At 31.5% G+C, this 17,420-nt stretch overlaps 3 protein-coding genes across 8 annotated transcripts; 1 reads left to right on the top strand and 2 right to left on the bottom strand.

The window, feature by feature from the left end:
• Nucleotides 1-965: 965 nt before the first annotated feature.
• Nucleotides 966-4,490, bottom strand: LOC114423555 (peptidyl-prolyl cis-trans isomerase FKBP16-1, chloroplastic-like). 5 transcript variants are annotated; one of them, XM_028390358.1, is made up of 7 exons: nt 4,296-4,487; nt 3,741-3,925; nt 3,387-3,566; nt 2,974-3,030; nt 2,019-2,068; nt 1,344-1,414; nt 966-1,251 (listed from the first exon to the last, which is right to left on the bottom strand). In XM_028390358.1, exons 3-7 carry the CDS (start codon nt 3,560-3,562, stop codon nt 1,144-1,146), a joined length of 462 nt encoding a protein of 153 aa, XP_028246159.1. In that variant the 5' UTR covers nt 3,563-3,566; nt 3,741-3,925; nt 4,296-4,487; the 3' UTR covers nt 966-1,143. The 5 variants fall into 5 exon arrangements, with proteins under 5 accessions (XP_028246159.1, XP_028246160.1, XP_028246161.1 ...); XM_028390359.1 differs by having other exon boundaries at nt 3,741-3,919; XM_028390360.1 differs by lacking the exon at nt 3,741-3,925 and having other exon boundaries at nt 4,296-4,490.
• A 1,151-nt stretch (nt 4,491-5,641) lies between these two features.
• Nucleotides 5,642-8,741, top strand: LOC114423553 (heat shock cognate protein 80-like). Its single transcript, XM_028390356.1, has 3 exons — nt 5,642-5,969; nt 6,464-6,605; nt 6,693-8,741. The coding sequence occupies exons 1-3, from the start codon at nt 5,847-5,849 to the stop codon at nt 8,525-8,527; spliced, it is 2,100 nt and encodes a 699-aa protein (XP_028246157.1). The 5' UTR covers nt 5,642-5,846; the 3' UTR covers nt 8,528-8,741.
• Nucleotides 8,742-9,396: 655 nt separating this feature from the next.
• Nucleotides 9,397-13,793, bottom strand: LOC114423552 (calcineurin B-like protein 3). Of its 2 annotated transcripts, XM_028390354.1 has the most exons (10): nt 13,594-13,793; nt 12,641-12,687; nt 12,403-12,557; nt 11,996-12,078; nt 11,711-11,770; nt 10,930-11,038; nt 10,723-10,775; nt 10,559-10,639; nt 10,319-10,431; nt 9,397-9,763 (listed from the first exon to the last, which is right to left on the bottom strand). In XM_028390354.1, the coding sequence occupies exons 3-10, from the start codon at nt 12,524-12,526 to the stop codon at nt 9,706-9,708; spliced, it is 681 nt and encodes a 226-aa protein (XP_028246155.1). In that variant the 5' UTR covers nt 12,527-12,557; nt 12,641-12,687; nt 13,594-13,793; the 3' UTR covers nt 9,397-9,705. The 2 variants fall into 2 exon arrangements, with proteins under 2 accessions (XP_028246155.1, XP_028246156.1); XM_028390355.1 differs by having other exon boundaries at nt 12,403-12,687.
• Nucleotides 13,794-17,420: the final 3,627 nt, after the last annotated feature.

Below are 17,420 nucleotides of genomic sequence, written 5' to 3'. Positions count from 1 at the left end.
TAATTAAAACATTGAATTGTTCCTTAAAATTACCCGCGTGAATTTATTTCATTTTTAATGTCACTAGAAACAGATTGTTTTAGTTCTAACGTTAATAATTTTGAAAAGAAAAAAGAAAAGACTATGGTTCAGTGTACTATTCCTAGATTGTAACTATTTTTTTTATCAAATTGCATTTATTTTAGTAAAAAAAAACAAATTGCATTTAGTTAGCTAATCAATTAGTCTGATTCTGTAGATTAAATAGTATGCGTATGTTTTGAAGAATTTGGTGCCTCAACAACTATGGATAAAAGAGAAGAAAAAAAAATGTGCTTAGCTTATAAAGTGACTATAGTTAGGTTTAGAAAAGTGACTATAGTTTGTTGTATTATTTCTAAATCGAGGCAGGCTTACTCAATCGGTATAATTAATGACCTTTGGATTAAAGTTACAAAATAGGCCCATCAACCTAAATTTGTCTGATAAAATATAAGATATAAATTTTAGATTTTGAGTATTAATAAAATTTTAATTTTTTAACCAAATTTAATCATAGTTTAATCTTGATTTTTACCAAACTTGAACTTTTAGATTTCATTTTTAGAAGCTCAAATTTGACCATGCCATAAGTTTTCTTCTACAAAACTGTCAAATTCTCTTTTTTTTTTACTCAATTTTTACAAAGTGGGTCTATTAGATTGTCTTCTACTCAAAACTCACCATCAAAACATCCAATTTCATCCAAAATATATTCTCGAGGTTTCCCCTCTTCAAACTCTATTTTGCATCTTATAAATTATTCAAGACTTTCAAATTTCGTCACGTTTAAAATTTTTAAATTACTTCATTTCTCAAATTCACCCTAAAATTTTAAATATTTATATATAAAGGACAATCGATTAACTAAATTTGCCTAATTTTAAAAATAGACTTAAGTAATTAAAAAAAAAACTCGAGGGTCAAAATCATTTTGCAATTTAAAGTAAAGGGATAAAAACAAGACTAAATGAAAAATAAAAGATAAGCATTCTCTTACATTTATAACTCTTCTTCTCCTTGCTTTTATGAAACATTCATTTTTCTGCCACTAAGGAAGCTTAACAGAAAACAATGAAAATTGAGGGTAACACAATCGTCAATAGATAAAAATAATAATAATAATTAGTTAAATGCTGCAGGTGGTGGTGGAGGGCTCAAAATTTTCAAGAGTTGAACTTCGAAAACCAAAGGCTCCTGTGCATGAGGAAAAAGGCTGCGACGAGGGCCAAACTGCAATTAACAAAAATACAGTTTACAATCTACTTTAAACAAATATCATTGTTGATAATTTACATTAATTAGCAGTTAATAGAATATCAAACCTCTTCAGGCATTGGTTGCAAATTCTCATTTACATATCCTACTGAAGGTGGGATCAGTGCTCTTCTCTTTCCTAAAAGTAGAAGAAAAAGTAAATGCCACAAAAGAATAACCACAATGATAATATTGATGTTAATATCATGTTATTGTTATGCTTACACAAAATAGTGGTACTGTGCTCTCTTACCTGATCAAGAGCTTCATTAATTTTTTTATGTAATGTCCATTCTTATGTTTAAATATCGTTTGACATTGAAAGCATATAAAAATAAGCGTGTTAAAAGTATTGAATTTAGAGAGAGAGAGAGAGAAAAAAAATGCAAAATAGAATGATGGAAATGAATTTACATATTATTATTATTATCACTTTTAAGAATATATATATATATATATATATATATATATATATATATAATTTTTCTAGAGTTAAATGGAAAAAAAATGCTGACTATTACAAGTGATAGTAGTAAGATTGAAGGAGGAAGATGTCACATAAGCAAAAATGTCATGACACAACAATGCCAACTAAATCACTGAAATGGAAGAGTAATAATCTGCTTTCCAAATATTATGTATTATAAATAGATAGGTTGTATGCAAAAGTTTGGATTAAAATGTATGTAACAAATTTGTGATGCAATACTAGTCAGGAAAATAATGACTATACAGGAACATACCTCCAACTCTCATGCCAGTCAAGACCTCCTTTAAGCCCACTATCATCTGTCTGAATATGCAATCAGCATAATGAGACTTCGTAATTTTTAAATGTTCACGGAAAAAAAAAATAGTTGAAAATGAATGGATCAATATATTATAATAGGTGAAGTTGTTAAAGTCTAAATGCAGAAAAATAACGAGGCAGAATGAAAAAGGGGATAACTATAGAATATCAGAAGTCAAGTCAAGCCGAATTTTGTGGTTAATGGAATCCTCAACTTTGAAGAATGTTAGGGGGGAAGAAATCAGAAAATATCAACAATGATTCGAGTTAGATAGCAACAAAACTCCTCCGCACTCAACTGAATTGTCTTGTGCACTTTACATATTTCTTTTTCTTTTGTTTCACAAGCAACAAACATAGTTCTTTTTCTTTTTCACTAGAATCAACATGCTTGTTTCACAAGCATCCATCAACACATTTCTTTTTCGACTTTGAAGAATGTTAGGAAAAAATCAGTAATGATTCAAGTTAGATAGCAACAAAACGCTTCCACACTCAACTAAGTTGTCTTGTTGTGCCTCTTAACATATTTCTTTTTCTTTTGTTTCCCCAGTATCACCATGCTTTGAAATCAAAACTGTAACCACAACTATGGAAGTTATTGAGCAAAGTAGAAAGAATATGGCAAGGTCTAAGAAGGATCTTTATCTATGATTAGACACATTAAGAGCCTCATTGACATATATAGTTAGCACTAATGAGGCAAGTGACCTACAATTTATAGATCCTTGTAAAATACTACATTACCACAGACAATATAATTCAAAGAAGAAAAAAAGAAAAGGATTTCATTAAGTCTTCTTCTAACCCTCTTACTTTTTTTTTCATTTGTTACTTTTCCATTGGCAATACAAGGATCTTTATCCAAGAGTTCACTGGACCCTACAAGTTGAATGAAAGAAACTGACCTGGTTCTCATCCAAAGTATAACAGGATTACTTTCTCCACTGAACTGGTCCACTGTGCTATCATGAATTAGAGTATGAAACCATCCAACAGTAGGACAGTTTTAGGTCAGATAAACTGGCTTAAGGACAATTAAGGAGGGGAAATATGAAACAGGAAGTCAAATGATTGTTGGTCTTACAATCCCATAATGATTTGGGTTGCCAATCAGTGCAATACCATGTAAATGAAAAATTCACATTATGCAATTGAATTTAACCAAATCTCCATCATGTGCTTCTGGTCCTTCCCCTTCAACAATATCTGATTTGAAAACTTGATACGCTAACACTTTCCATTTCACAATACACTAACACTTTCCATTTCACAAAAATAAGATTAGGTAATTATAAAAATGGATAAAAGACAGACAAACCGTATGACTTCAGGTTCCTTAATGTCTGGCATAATAGGTGCAGCCAAAGCAGGAGAAGCATAACATATCACTTGATTAAATCCCAGAAACTGAAGAACCATCCTTCTTGAAAATTTGTCCACTGTTAATATGGAGACTCTGTTGGACTCAGCATAGTTGAGATTTGCATCCTCCATGCACCTGGATATATCCAAGGTTTGAAGCACATGGTCAAGAGAAATGCTTCTAAAGAAGCATCATAACTTTATGCATTAAAAGAATCCATTTTGAATTGAAATATAACTACTTAGTGTTCAGAAAACTGTAGCATATAATAAAACAATAGAAATTCAGAATTCCCTGAAGCCACTTTACCCTCTTGATAGGTAATCCTCCCCATGGAAATCCCTTGACGACTATGAGCTAGTTGAGTAGCTATAATTGAGTGCAACTACTTGCAATCCGAGTCTGTGCAGTAATTTTTTAAATGCGCCTCAGTGGCCACTCCAACATGTCATTGGCGCACTACCTAGTACTGGGTTGCCTCCCACATTCTGCCACTTTTTGCCATAACAAAACCATAGAAATTCTTTACATATATTTATGCTGTCGATATTAGCTAATTTTTCAAAGAGAATATAGCTGAATTTTCACAGCAATATAAAGAGGGGTAAAAATTAATTAAAGTACTAAAAAAAAGCAGGGCAAAAGCATATTGAATAGAGAATACAGGTTGGTATTTATACAACCAACAATTAACTGATCGCACTACCGAGGGATTATGATAATTTTACTGATACCATTTGTGGAAAATAAATTTGTATAAGAGAACAATACATGAATATAGCGAGCATTTGAAGGGTGCAGAGAAAGATGACACAATTGGACATAGTTAAGAAAAATGAAATTATTAGAGGGGAAAATTTATACCTTGGAGATGCAGATACTGAAGCAGCACATGGAGGTGGAAGCAAGAGAAATGGTAGAACTCACATACGCAATTTGGTATCTGAGAATTCAGGCACTGAATTACCAGCCAAGCTCAAAACCGAACAAAGCATTTTCTCTATCTATGACTCTATCCAGAAGTAAGATACTTTTTGTTCATGAGTGTGGACCCATGTGACGAGTTTTTCATCCAAAAATACTAAAAAAAGTAAAGAATTACACAAATAGTATAAGTTCCAAATTATTTACCGAAGTGATTTAAAATTTGGTGCCCCTATCCGATTTCTCATTGTCCACCTTTAATTCTTTTGCTGCACAACATTGGGAAATTGGTACAGAATGTGCCATTTTTTTAATGGTATATTTATTTATTTTATTTTTAAAATATGTGTTTTCTTTTTTTGAGTGTTTTTTTTTATTTCCTTTTAATTTCCAGATTTATGGTTTAACTTTTTCTTAAAAAATAATAGTCATAGGAATTAGTTAATTTCTTTAAACTTTTTATGGAGGTGACTTTTTGTGTCATGCTGTTAATGATTATGATATTTTATCTGTCAAATAATAGTTTAGTTCCATAAATTTCATATTAATTTAATCTCTTTTTTAGTTTAGTTAAAATTTTGGATTAACTATAAATTTTATAAACAACATGTTAATTTTATTTTTTTATAGAAAAATTAAAATATTTTTTAAATAAATGGAAATCCACTCTAAAAAATAATGAAGAAATGAAAACAAAAAATATTGAATTAAAAAAAACTAAATTAAATAAAGGCAGGTTGAAAACGAATGTAGAAAAATAAATAAATAATGGCAGGTTGAGAAATCAGGACATGGAAAATCGATTTCTCAATATTAAAAGCAAAAATAATCTTGATTGCATATTAAAAAATCGGTTTGGAGATGACTGATTTATCTTAGGAATGGTATGATTTGTATTACTTTGGTAAATATTTTGACACACATTATTTGTGTAATTTTTTTTATGTTTGAGTTAAAAAAACTCCCCATATAGTTGGGTTCCTAGTCAATCATTTGTGGTTGGTTTTGGTAAATATTACTGATGAATTATTTATTTTTTAAAAAATAAAGACGAGGATTTGAAATTTAGAATAAGATTAGATCTACAAAATTTATTATAATAAAGACAGAGATAAAGATTTATTACTGATAAAAAAAATAAAAATAAAGAAGAGGATTTGAAATTTAGAACAAGATTAGATTGGTGTAACGTGAACCACGCGATGTTGATTACTACTATTTTACATTAGAATGTTAATTTTTAGGCGAAGCCGGCTTAACGTAACAATTACGAGTGACGAGTCGGTCAGATAGAAGGATCTAGAAAAGCAAGTCGTCGCTATATAACTAAGGGATCCGTCACGGAAGGATCTAGAAACCCTAGTAGTGAACCCTCTCTATAAAACCTCTTCCTTCTTTCATTCGGTGCCTATTCCCATTTTCTTCCTCTAAACCCTAAACAACTCTTTCTCTTCTTCCTTCGCTCGTTGTTCTCCCTCGCGTAGATCGACAATGGCGGAGACAGAGACGTTTGCTTTCCAGGCTGAGATCAACCAGCTCCTCAGTCTCATCATCAACACCTTCTACTCCAACAAGGAGATTTTCCTTCGTGAACTCATCAGCAACGCCTCCGATGTACGTTTCTTCGTTTTTCGCTCCTTGACTTGTTGTTTCTGCTTGTTTCGTGATGTGTTTATGTTCTTCATCCGATTTTATTCAACTAACATGCTTTATTTTGCCTTTCCTAATTTTGTTTAGTTATAGCGTTAATTTAAGCGCTGAATACATTTACTGTTTGTATGTTGATATTGTTTTTTTTTTTTCAAGTCTTTTGCTCTGAGATGGTGGATTACGTTTAAGTTCGCTTGCGGTTAAGTTATTGTTTAGGCTTTGTTATGTAATGGGTGTGCGACTGCTGGTGCTCTTTAACGGTGTGTTGCTCTTATTCTAATAGTGAATAGTGAATTAGTTTTATCTAATTGTTTTGAAAGAGTGAAATTGTATACGTTGAGACAGATTATGATGGGAATGTTGTACCGTGACGCAGAAATTTTTGACTGTGATGTGTGGCTGTGTTAATAATGGTTTCTTTATGTGGATTAATTATGTTACTGTATGTAACATTGTAGGCTTTGGACAAGATTCGATTTGAGAGTTTGACAGACAAGAGCAAGCTCGATGCTCAGCCAGAGTTGTTCATTCATATTATACCAGACAAGACTAACAATACACTGACCATTGTTGACAGTGGTATTGGCATGACCAAAGCTGGTAAGTTTGAGATGTTCTTTTATTGATAAATTGTGTAACTATTTTTTTATTTGTTTATAGTCTCTAATTGATTTGATGTTTTTTCAGATTTGGTGAACAACTTGGGTACAATTGCTAGATCTGGTACCAAGGAATTCATGGAAGCCTTGGCTGCTGGTGCTGATGTTAGTATGATTGGACAGTTTGGTGTGGGGTTCTACTCTGCATATCTTGTTGCTGAGAAGGTCATTGTTACAACCAAACACAATGATGATGAACAGTATGTTTGGGAGTCTCAAGCTGGAGGTTCTTTCACTGTCACCAGGGATAACACTGGTGAGGTTCTTGGCAGGGGTACTAAGATCACTCTCTACCTCAAGGAAGATCAGCTTGAGTACCTTGAGGAGCGTCGCTTGAAGGATCTGATCAAGAAGCATTCTGAGTTCATTAGCTACCCAATTTCTCTTTGGATTGAGAAAACTACTGAGAAGGAGATCTCTGATGATGAGGATGAGGAAGAGAAGAAGGATGAGGAGGGTAAGGTGGAGGATGTTGATGAAGAGAAGGAGAAGGAAGAAAAAAAGAAAAAGAAGATTAAGGAAGTGTCACATGAATGGTCCTTGGTGAACAAGCAGAAGCCCATTTGGATGAGAAAGCCTGAGGAGATCACAAAGGAGGAGTATTCTGCTTTCTACAAGAGTCTCACCAATGACTGGGAAGAGCATTTGGCTGTCAAGCACTTCTCAGTTGAGGGACAGTTGGAGTTTAAGGCTATCCTCTTTGTTCCCAAGAGGGCACCTTTTGACCTCTTTGACACAAGGAAGAAGCCTAACAATATTAAGCTTTATGTCCGCCGTGTCTTTATCATGGACAACTGTGAGGAGTTGATTCCTGAGTATTTGGGCTTTGTCAAGGGTATTGTGGATTCCGAAGATCTACCACTCAACATTTCAAGAGAAATGTTGCAACAGAACAAGATCTTGAAGGTCATCAGAAAGAACTTGGTTAAGAAGTGCCTTGAGCTCTTCTTTGAAATTGCAGAGAACAAGGAGGATTACAACAAGTTCTATGAGGCTTTCTCCAAGAACTTGAAGCTAGGTATCCATGAGGATTCACAGAACAAGGGAAAGATTGCTGAATTGCTCAGGTACCACTCCACCAAGAGTGGTGATGAAATGACAAGCCTCAAGGATTATGTGACCAGGATGAAGGAAGGTCAGAGTGACATCTACTACATCACAGGTGAAAGCAAGAAGGCTGTTGAGAACTCTCCATTCTTAGAGAAGTTGAAGAAGAAGGGATACGAGGTTCTTTATATGGTTGATGCCATTGATGAATATGCTGTTGGTCAGCTCAAGGAATTTGAGGGCAAGAAGCTTGTCTCTGCCACCAAGGAAGGGCTCAAGCTTGACGAGAGTGAAGATGAGAAGAAGAAGCAAGAAGAGTTGAAGGAGAAGTTTGACAACCTATGCAAGGTGATCAAGGATGTTTTGGGTGACAAGGTTGAGAAGGTTGTGGTCTCTGACCGCGTTGTAGATTCACCATGCTGTCTTGTGACTGGCGAATACGGTTGGACCGCAAACATGGAAAGGATAATGAAGGCCCAAGCTCTAAGGGACAACAGCATGGCAGGGTACATGTCAAGCAAGAAGACCATGGAGATCAACCCTGAGAACCCAATCATGGAGGAGCTCAGGAAGCGTGCTGATGCAGACAAGAATGACAAATCCGTGAAGGACCTTGTTCTGTTGCTGTTTGAGACTGCTCTTCTCACTTCTGGTTTCAGCCTTGACGAGCCCAACACTTTTGGAAACAGGATCCACAGAATGTTGAAGCTTGGACTGAGCATTGACGAGGATGCAGGTGAAGCTGATGCTGAAATGCCCCCACTGGAGGAGGCCGAGGCTGATGCTGAGGGCAGCAAGATGGAGGAGGTTGATTAAAATTAAATATGATGCGTTTCTTGTTAGTAGCGTCTCTAATGCCTTTTTTGTCTATGTTTTTTTCTCCTTTTTTTATTTTGGATTGATGACAGTGTTCAATGGATATTTAGCTAATTAGCTATAATTTCGCGGGTCTATTTTTGAGTTGTTGGTTGTAGTAGCTTTTTTGGTAGTTGGATTTATGGCGTTTTGTGGAATTCATGATAATTTTCAATCTGCAGTGTTGACAACAATTGCACTCAGGGGATGCCTTGCTAACTTGGACATGATCATCTTTTATCGTGTCAATCAACACAGTTAATTCTCTTAAACAACACGTTCAACATTGAATTTTTTGTTGTTAGAGTTGCTATTGGAAAATATAAATTTCATGAGAAAAACAGTATATCTATCATACCCGTAAGATAATACTTTTTCACTTGTTAGAGTTTGAAAGCCGATATTTCAGTTTCTTGTTCTTCCGTCCGCTAGCCTTTTTTATCTCAAAAACTAAAATTAATTTACAAAGAGGCTCTTTTTAAGGAATTTTAATTTAGTTGTTATAAATTTAAGTCATTGTTAATTTTGTGACAATTCAAAAAACACAAAAATTTAATCTTTTAAAATTGACCCATTGAAGATGATTAGTGCTCATTATATTGAAAAGGAAAAGCCAAAGTTACCTAAGAACAAGAAAATGTTCACTTTTAAACTATAAAATATAAAAAAGATAGTTTATTACATTTTAAAAGTAATTAGATTACCAAAAACATTTATTGTTTAAAAGGAAATCTTTTACTTTTAAAAATTAAAAGTGAACTTTCCCTATTTTTAGTACTACAGTCATATTCAAACAAAGGCAAAAAACAAAAAAACATTTACATGCGGTAGACAAGTTGACTAAAAATAAATTAAAAATAATGATAGTCATGGCCTCAGAACTCATGATATAAAACAAACTCTGCACAACCTTCCAATCTTGCTTTTGAAATCCTAGTTTTGAAAAATGGGAACCATATGTGTCTGGAAGTTTGAAGAAAAAATGAGAAAGTTAAACCCCAGCAAAAGAATCCACAAACCAAACTACATTATTCAAAGATATAACAAATGTAAGGTAAAAGCAAGGCTATCTGCCATGCCCTTTTTACTACACACGTGGCCATGCAGCCCAAAGGAAGAAGCCATAGGAGAAATTATCTTCAAGTATCGTCTACTTGTGAATGGAATACAAAGCTCGGGAATGTTGTGGTGATGTCCCTGCTCGTACACATTAAAAAGGATATCAGAAAAGACCAGAGAAATACAGGAAAAAAAGATGTTAGTTCATATAATGTTCTATGATCTACACATCTCACTGACCAGAACTCGGTTTAGCATATATGCATCTTTTTTTGGTGAACCTAGGGTATTTTCTAACCGAGTGATAGAGACTTAAGGGGCATGATTATTTGTCAACCATACCACACCATGAGTAACATATATGAATCTAGATATTTAAGTTGATCTCTTTCTGAATTCAAAGTTAGTATTCATCTGCCACTCTTTTCAAAATTTAAATTACTAAAAAGCAAAGTAGTTGTCCTTCAATATGAAGAGATTTTTCTAATTTAGACCTTTTTATCTTTCTTTGTAGCTTAATTTATAGTATACTAATACCAAATAAGCTGCGGTTGGTTTTAGACTTTCCGATGAAGTAGAGACCACATCACATCTCATCCATTTTTTTTTTAAAATAAAGAACAGTTATTTGGTTATCTCCACTTGGGAGAGTACCGCAGAAATTGACTAGAAAAATATTAATTAAAGAATTACTTGAGATATTGAAGGGTCATGTTCTTCAAAAGTGACGGATGGCGCAAAACAAGGTTTCTCCACTCTTCCTTGTCAATCTTGCCATCATGCTTTGTATCTGCTTCCTCGAAGGTCTAAAGAAATCCAAAATTTAATGTTGAAACTATCCATGTGAGTTTTCAAAAAGAGAAAATGAGACTCTTAAGACTCATGTGCACTATTAGAACTTAGAAATGTAAGTTATAGAAAATGGGGTAAAACCTTGTCAATTATACTTTCTATAACATCATCTGATAGGTTCATGCCAGATTCAGCAAGTGTAGCAACTACCATTTGCTTCACCTATTTAGAAAGTCATACAAAAATCAGGCTTGTCTCAAATGAGGAGCAAAAAATTTAGAATTAAATCAAAGATGACTAAGTACCTCTTGCCTTTCAATAAAACCCTGCTGCTTGAGATCATATAGTTGAAAGGAAACTGAAACATGATATCACATGGGTTCAATTTTTGTTTATTTAAAAAGGTTATCAAAGAAAATTAAAGACTTGATTTCAATTGTGCATTGTTATTAAATTTACAGAAAATCTGTATGCTAAAATAATAATTGTAGAAAAAATATTGTACAACATACATTCGATCTTATCATCAATGGGGGCATTAGGATGGAAAACGGAGAGAGCACGAGCAAACTCTTCAAAACCCAGTATCCCATTGTGTTTTGTGTCAAATAAATCAAATACCTAAGTTAGAGAGAAGTTCATATGAGATACCAACCACAAGGAGTAATGTGAATCAATTTTTGAACAAAATATAATATTGAAAAATACGTAAACAGATATAGAACTTGAATATTGCTGAAAATAGAAGGGAATAATATGTGAAAAAAATAAAGAAGAATAATGCTTGCATCTTAAGCTAATGGCTGTAATACCATAGCATGCATTGTGTGCATACACAACTTAGGCAGATAAATTAACTAACTATTTCATATTGTATTAAATCTGTCATCTTTTTAGTTGTACAAACATGCACACACACTCACACTTACTGCTTTTTAAAATTATAATCCACTCAAGATACAAAGTTTAACATATTTTTTGCAATTCTCATGTTCAATGAACTATTCAAGCTAGTATATATAAACAAATATGATACTCTAGTAGACAGCATATGAAATTATACATGAACCAATGTGGTTAATGCCCACAAAGGCACAAAATAGCCACATGGCTCAATTTCAATTCAAGACTTGAATAGAAAATAAAGGTAATAATAGATAGTATCTTCAGATGTATAAATCACAACCTGATCAGCAAACAGACTTTCTTTTTTATGACCAATGAAAGAGATTTTCATGCTTCAAGGTAAAGATATTTGCATAAAAAAACAATAAAAAGAAACAAAAGCAATACCCGATCAGCAAACAGACTTTCTTTTTTATTTGTCTTGAACAAAGCCAACTGAAACTCTTCCTGCAAATGATATCTAAAATTGAATGTAACATCTGATAGATTTTTGAAAACTAAACCCTTCAAGAGAAAGTAGATGGCAAAATAGAACAATAGAATTTACAGTACAAAAAATGATAAATAAAACTTAATGAGATATGTATTTTCTTTTCATTGATGAAAAAGGCTCAACTAGTGAAATACAATATGCCCAAAACACAATGTTTTCCAATGACAAAACAGACAAACCTTGTTAATCAACCCATCGTCAATTACAGCACTGCTAATCTTTTTGAAGAGCTCGTAGAGTGCTTCTATTTCACTTACACTGACTGCATATACAAGCAAAATAAATAGCTATCTTTAGCACAAATATTACATATTTATTTCCTAACAACCGTATTAGAGGCAACATAATCCAGCAAAACAAACAAGATAATTGCATTTTCTATGTTGTTGCTTTTCTTTTCTTGTTCATCAACACTAATAAAGTTAACTCAAATACGATGGAATAACACAAGATCTAGGACTTCAAAAGTGCACATTCTCAACCAAAGCACATAGGTTGAAAATCAAAATTAATTTGTGATCGAATTATGTAAGAACAAATGTGAAAATCAATGAATCATAAGCATAAATTAAGGTTAAGTGCATACACACTGTCTCTCTAGCAAGAAGTTCAGGATCTTCAAGGCCTCTTGGCTGGTTATATATATCCAGGTCACAACATCGCAATATGGACGCAAATAAAGGCTTAAGTCCTTCTAAGCACTGCAACATGATATCTTTCGCAAATCAGAACACTCCATAACTGTTCCAAGAACAAATCAGTTAGACATTCCATTTAGTTCATCCCTCATAAAGTCATCATAAGCGGGCACAAGGCAACTGAACCTTTTAACCATTTCCAACTCCAGGTGATCAATCCCAAATACCAAGATCTGCAAAATTTGAAAGGCAACAATGGGAAAAAGAAACCTGGCTTCAGAATTGAAGCATAATATCCATGCCATTCTGATATTAGAAGGTACTCAAATTGAAAACCAAGCAGCATTACTGGTTCCATATTTCAATCACAAGCAGAATTAATTTGAAACTGGAAGTTACTTATCACTACATAATAAAAGTATCAACAATCAAAGGCAATTGTGCATTGCTTTCTTCCTTTCACTTTGAATGACATGAAATTGTGCATATAAATTCACATTTCAATGATATATGAATGTACACCTATCGAACACTCCTTAAACTCGTTCCAAAATGTTTGGATGTCGAAGTAATTTGCCACATAATTTGAGAAATTAACAAGGATTAAGGAACTCAAGATAGAACCATATATAAAACAACAGCAACAACAACAAAAATAGAAACAACAAACGAGCCTTATTCCACAAGATGGGGTGATGCTACATTGCCCATATCAAAAACCAAATTTTCAATAAATCCATAATCTTTAAATAAATAAATAAAAACACTCACACCACAATTACTGATAATTGATAAACTCGGATCCATGATCCCACATCCATCCTCACATACAAAACCTATCAAAATCGCCTCAGAACAACACCAGATTCAAATTTCAACATCCCCACATCAAAAGAACACGGCTTTTCAAATTTGGTAAGTGATCAGATTCTGAATTCAGGACAATTCACTATTCACATGCACGAAAAAAAACCATCGATCTGCGAACCAGCAACAAAATCAACACATACAAAACAAAAGGAACAAAATTTACAGAAAACTCAAGAACCCCACATAAAAATACACCATAAAATACGTACTGCAGGCTCATCTAAGATTAAAAAGCAATAAACCGAAGAGGGTAGGGAGGAAAATCAAACCTAGGAGGCAGAAGATCGGACAACAGAAAAAGGGAAAAGAAGGAGGGAAAAAAAAGAGAGAAGTTGTGGGATTTGGAGTAGTGAATGGTTTGGTTAGAATTTGTAGGAATTTGTGGAAGTTAAATGGATGAATGCGACGAATGTATCTGAAGGTGACCAAAGTGATATGGTCGATGACAGATAGAGTACAACCCACAAGAAACTCTGAGAACATTATATATATATATATATATATATATATATATATATATATACAAATTATAAAGCTGACAATTGCGCCCTGAAAGATAAAAATATAAAATTTAGTCCAGTGCGACAAACATAGGTTTTCCTTCTGTCACCGGTGATAAAATTGACTATGTCAGAAGGATAAATTTGTCACAGAAATGATTCCGAACTTGGATTGTGAGTATAGGAACATATTTATTATAATATCTTTTTTTTTTTACTTTTTGTCTTTGACTTCACTTACAAATATGTCCTTTAAAACTGAAAATACAAAATCTATGAAAGTATAAAGACAAATATATCTAGACTTTAATGATAAATTGTAACTTATTATTATTATTATTATTATGTGTTTCTAATTTATTACTATCCATTTAGTAGGTATGCAATATATTTTTGAATTGTCTTTTAATATATATATATATATATATATATATATATATATATATATATATTATTTTGATTTTCTCGTCTAACCTTAATCTTTAATGTTAAAAAAATTTTCTTATATTTTATAATTTTATCAAATTTCTCACTTTTAATTTTTAAAATTATTTTATATCCTAATTTCAACTTAAGTACTCTAATATTTTAGATTGAAATTAATATGTCAACTATTTCGAGTAAAAGAAATACAACGAGCCGCATGATCAAATTTATTTATTTATTCAACTATTTTTTTAAAAAAAGTCTCAAAAAATTTAAACTAGATAAAACTAAAGTGAAATTATAAGTCTTTTTCTTATAATAAATATATGAAAGAATCCTGTAGATAAACTTTATGTGTTTCCACTCGAGACAACACTTATTATACATAATGAAATGAAAAACAGTTACAAACAAATAAAAAATCCAAATAAATTTAAATAAAAAATATAATATTGTTCAAACGAATACAGAGGTTAACTTAAAAAATAATACGAAGGTTTATCACTTGCACAAAACATAGGGTTGTATTTTTTATTGATTTAGATTGGAGCGGTCTTGCAATCCATTTGACATATTATGGAAGAACACATAATAAAGATTAATAATTAATTGAAGAAACAAAAAATTTTAAGAAATAAAAGACTTTTATTTTTTTAAACATAACTCAATTGATTAAATTTTGTGAGACTTTTTTTAAAAAAAAATAATTGATTAATTTTTTTTTCTAAAATAAATAAATTTGGTCTCGCAGCTGATTGTGTTTTTTTTACTCAAAACTCTCGACATATTATTTTTAATCAAGACATAAGGTTACTTAAGTTGAAATTGAGATATTGAATAAGTTTAAAGATTAAAAATGAGAAATTTAGTAGAAATTTGATAAAATTATAAGATATAAGATAAAGTTTTTTTAACTATAAAGAAATCAAAAATATATATATTAAAAGGCAATTTAAAAAATATATTACATGAGTACTAAACAAATATGACCACTAAATTATAAACGCATAATAATAATAATAATATTAATAATAATAATAATAATTAGTTACAATCTATTATTAACATTCAGATATATTTGTCGCACTTTTATACGTTCGGAGACTAAATTTTGTATTGTCATCTTTCAGGATACATCTGTCAGCGGAGTAAAAAAACGAAAGGTCAAAAAAATATTATGACAAATATGTCCCTATGCTAGCGATTCACGTTGGTCATCATTTCAGTGACAAATTTGTCCTTCTGTATCACGTAGGCGACTTTATTAACGTGACGGACGAAAGTTAACGGTATGATATATTTGTCGCACTTTTTACACTTTCAGAGATTAAATTTTGCATTTTCATCTTTTAGGGACGCATTTGTCAGCGAATTACATATTGAGGGGTAAAAGTGACTATTTACCCTAATAAATATGATGGAAGTTGTTAAAATTTTGAAAAAATAAATTTCATATTATTTTCTAGTTGTTTGTTAAATTATTTTTTCATGTGATTTTATTATGTTTATGACCTCTTTTATTTTAAATATTAGTTTGATCTATAATTTTTATGTGAGTGAATCTAATTATGTTAGATCAAAGCTTGAAACTCTTAATTTTTAGTTTTAATAATTTTGTAGTGCCTAACATGTTTAATAGATGAGACATTTGTATTAAATGTTTTAGACTAGGCATTCTGTGATATAGTTTTAGTTTCTTTTTCATGCTTAGTGACTAATCAAACATGAAGTATTCTTTTTATCTAAGTTTCTTAAGAATTTACTTTTACTTGAAATTTGGCTAGTAACATCGAATTAATCGATTGCCTCATTTGGTGATTGAATGCCCAAATTAGTTTCAAAATAATGAAGGATCTATAGCTTAGAATAATCGATTATCTCATTTGATAATCGATTATCTAACTACTGGAAACAAAAAGAAACTCACTATGTAATTCTAAAATTGATTATCACACTTGATAATTGATTATACAATCAACACAGAAGAAACAAAATTTCACAAGCTGATACAATATTTTTAAAAATAAAATTACAATCTCCGATGTGATTATAATTAAAATAAGTCAAAAACATTTTTGAAGAGGATGAAAAATGAGAAAAGGGAAAAGGAAGTCAGCAACCTAAAGTCACATTTTAAGAGAGAAAAAATATTAATGGGTTTGAATATTAAAATTTAATTAAAATATCTCGATAATATAATTTTTTTATACTTTCGATCAATTACTTTCAATCAATCCTATTTTTTATATTATGTCATTATATGATACTTACTTGAAAAGATATACTTAAAATGGTATCTAGTTAATTGATAATATATAAAGAAATGTTTGACCATCAATATATGTTAAAATTAAACTTTTAATGTTACTATTTAACAAAATTAAAGAAGTATAAAGTATCATAAAATACAATTTATTTTTTGAAAAATCAATGTTAATTAACTCATGTTAATATCAGTTATACAAAAAATTAATATTAACCAATTCATTTTATTCATGAATATGTCTTCACATTTTTATTAGTATTAATTTTATTAAAAGTTGATATTAACTCAGCGAGATTAAATCTATATTTTATAATAGTAAACTACTAGTCTACATCTAACACTAGTACTGAATATGATCGACAACCATAAAGTTTGGTAAACTCTGTCTAAGTTTTTGGCTCCCACAAGTTAACAAAAGAGGGAAGGTCGACCCAACAATCGGGATTTTTAGCAGCAAAGTTAAACCTAAAATTTATAAGTGGAATGCTTTGATTCTTATAAAATTTAAACAATCCCGTTAATTATTGTAGCCAAATCAATCATAAACATAACTATTTAAAACATATTTGAATTTCAATTGAGAGCATTAAAATCATAATTAGCAAAACGTTACATGAGACAAAAATGTTCCCAAATTATGTTTTGGATAACCCAAGGACACACAACCTTATAAAGAGAGCAGTTTGTTCCTAAATATAGGTCTAATCATATATCATATATGTTGCCACAACAATAACCCTCAAATCAAGTTAAATTCATCGTGACTTTGCTAAGAAGGACAATTAATTAATTGCCATGATCAAACAAAGAATCATGTTATATATAGTTGCTCTTGATCGAAATCTATAAAAACACAACATGTCTCATAAGCAGATCCATCATTAGTCGAAGCCCATGCTATGCA

The sequence above is a fragment of the Glycine soja genome, chromosome 8 (assembly GCF_004193775.1).
Source record: "Glycine soja cultivar W05 chromosome 8, ASM419377v2, whole genome shotgun sequence".
In the NCBI taxonomy this organism is placed as follows: domain Eukaryota; kingdom Viridiplantae; phylum Streptophyta; class Magnoliopsida; order Fabales; family Fabaceae; genus Glycine; species Glycine soja.
The sequence above is the reverse complement of the archived record's forward strand: the minus strand, read 5'-3'. Positions and strand labels throughout refer to the sequence as shown.

Excerpts from the sequence above, each read along its gene's own strand:
- LOC114423553 (XM_028390356.1), top strand. The coding sequence starts at position 5,847 with ATGGCGGAGACAGAGACGTTTGCTTTCCAGGCTGAGATCAACCAGCTC. Across the intron at positions 5,970-6,463 it reads TCATCAGCAACGCCTCCGAT|GCTTTGGACAAGATTCGATT; the intron begins GTACGTTTCTTC and ends GTAACATTGTAG. Across the intron at positions 6,606-6,692 it reads TATTGGCATGACCAAAGCTG|ATTTGGTGAACAACTTGGGT; the intron begins GTAAGTTTGAGA and ends ATGTTTTTTCAG.
- LOC114423552 (XM_028390355.1), bottom strand. The coding sequence starts at position 12,526 with ATGTTGCAGTGCTTAGAAGGACTTAAGCCTTTATTTGCGTCCATATTG. Across the intron at positions 12,079-12,402 it reads TCTTGCTAGAGAGACAGTGT|TCAGTGTAAGTGAAATAGAA; the intron begins GTATGCACTTAA and ends TTGTATATGCAG. Across the intron at positions 9,764-10,318 it reads ATGACCCTTCAATATCTCAA|GGACATCACCACAACATTCC; the intron begins GTAATTCTTTAA and ends GTGTACGAGCAG.
- LOC114423555 (XM_028390360.1), bottom strand. The coding sequence starts at position 3,562 with ATGGAGGATGCAAATCTCAACTATGCTGAGTCCAACAGAGTCTCCATA. Across the intron at positions 2,069-2,973 it reads ATACTTTGGATGAGAACCAG|ACAGATGATAGTGGGCTTAA; the intron begins GTCAGTTTCTTT and ends TTGCATATTCAG. Across the intron at positions 1,415-2,018 it reads GACTGGCATGAGAGTTGGAG|GAAAGAGAAGAGCACTGATC; the intron begins GTATGTTCCTGT and ends TTCTACTTTTAG.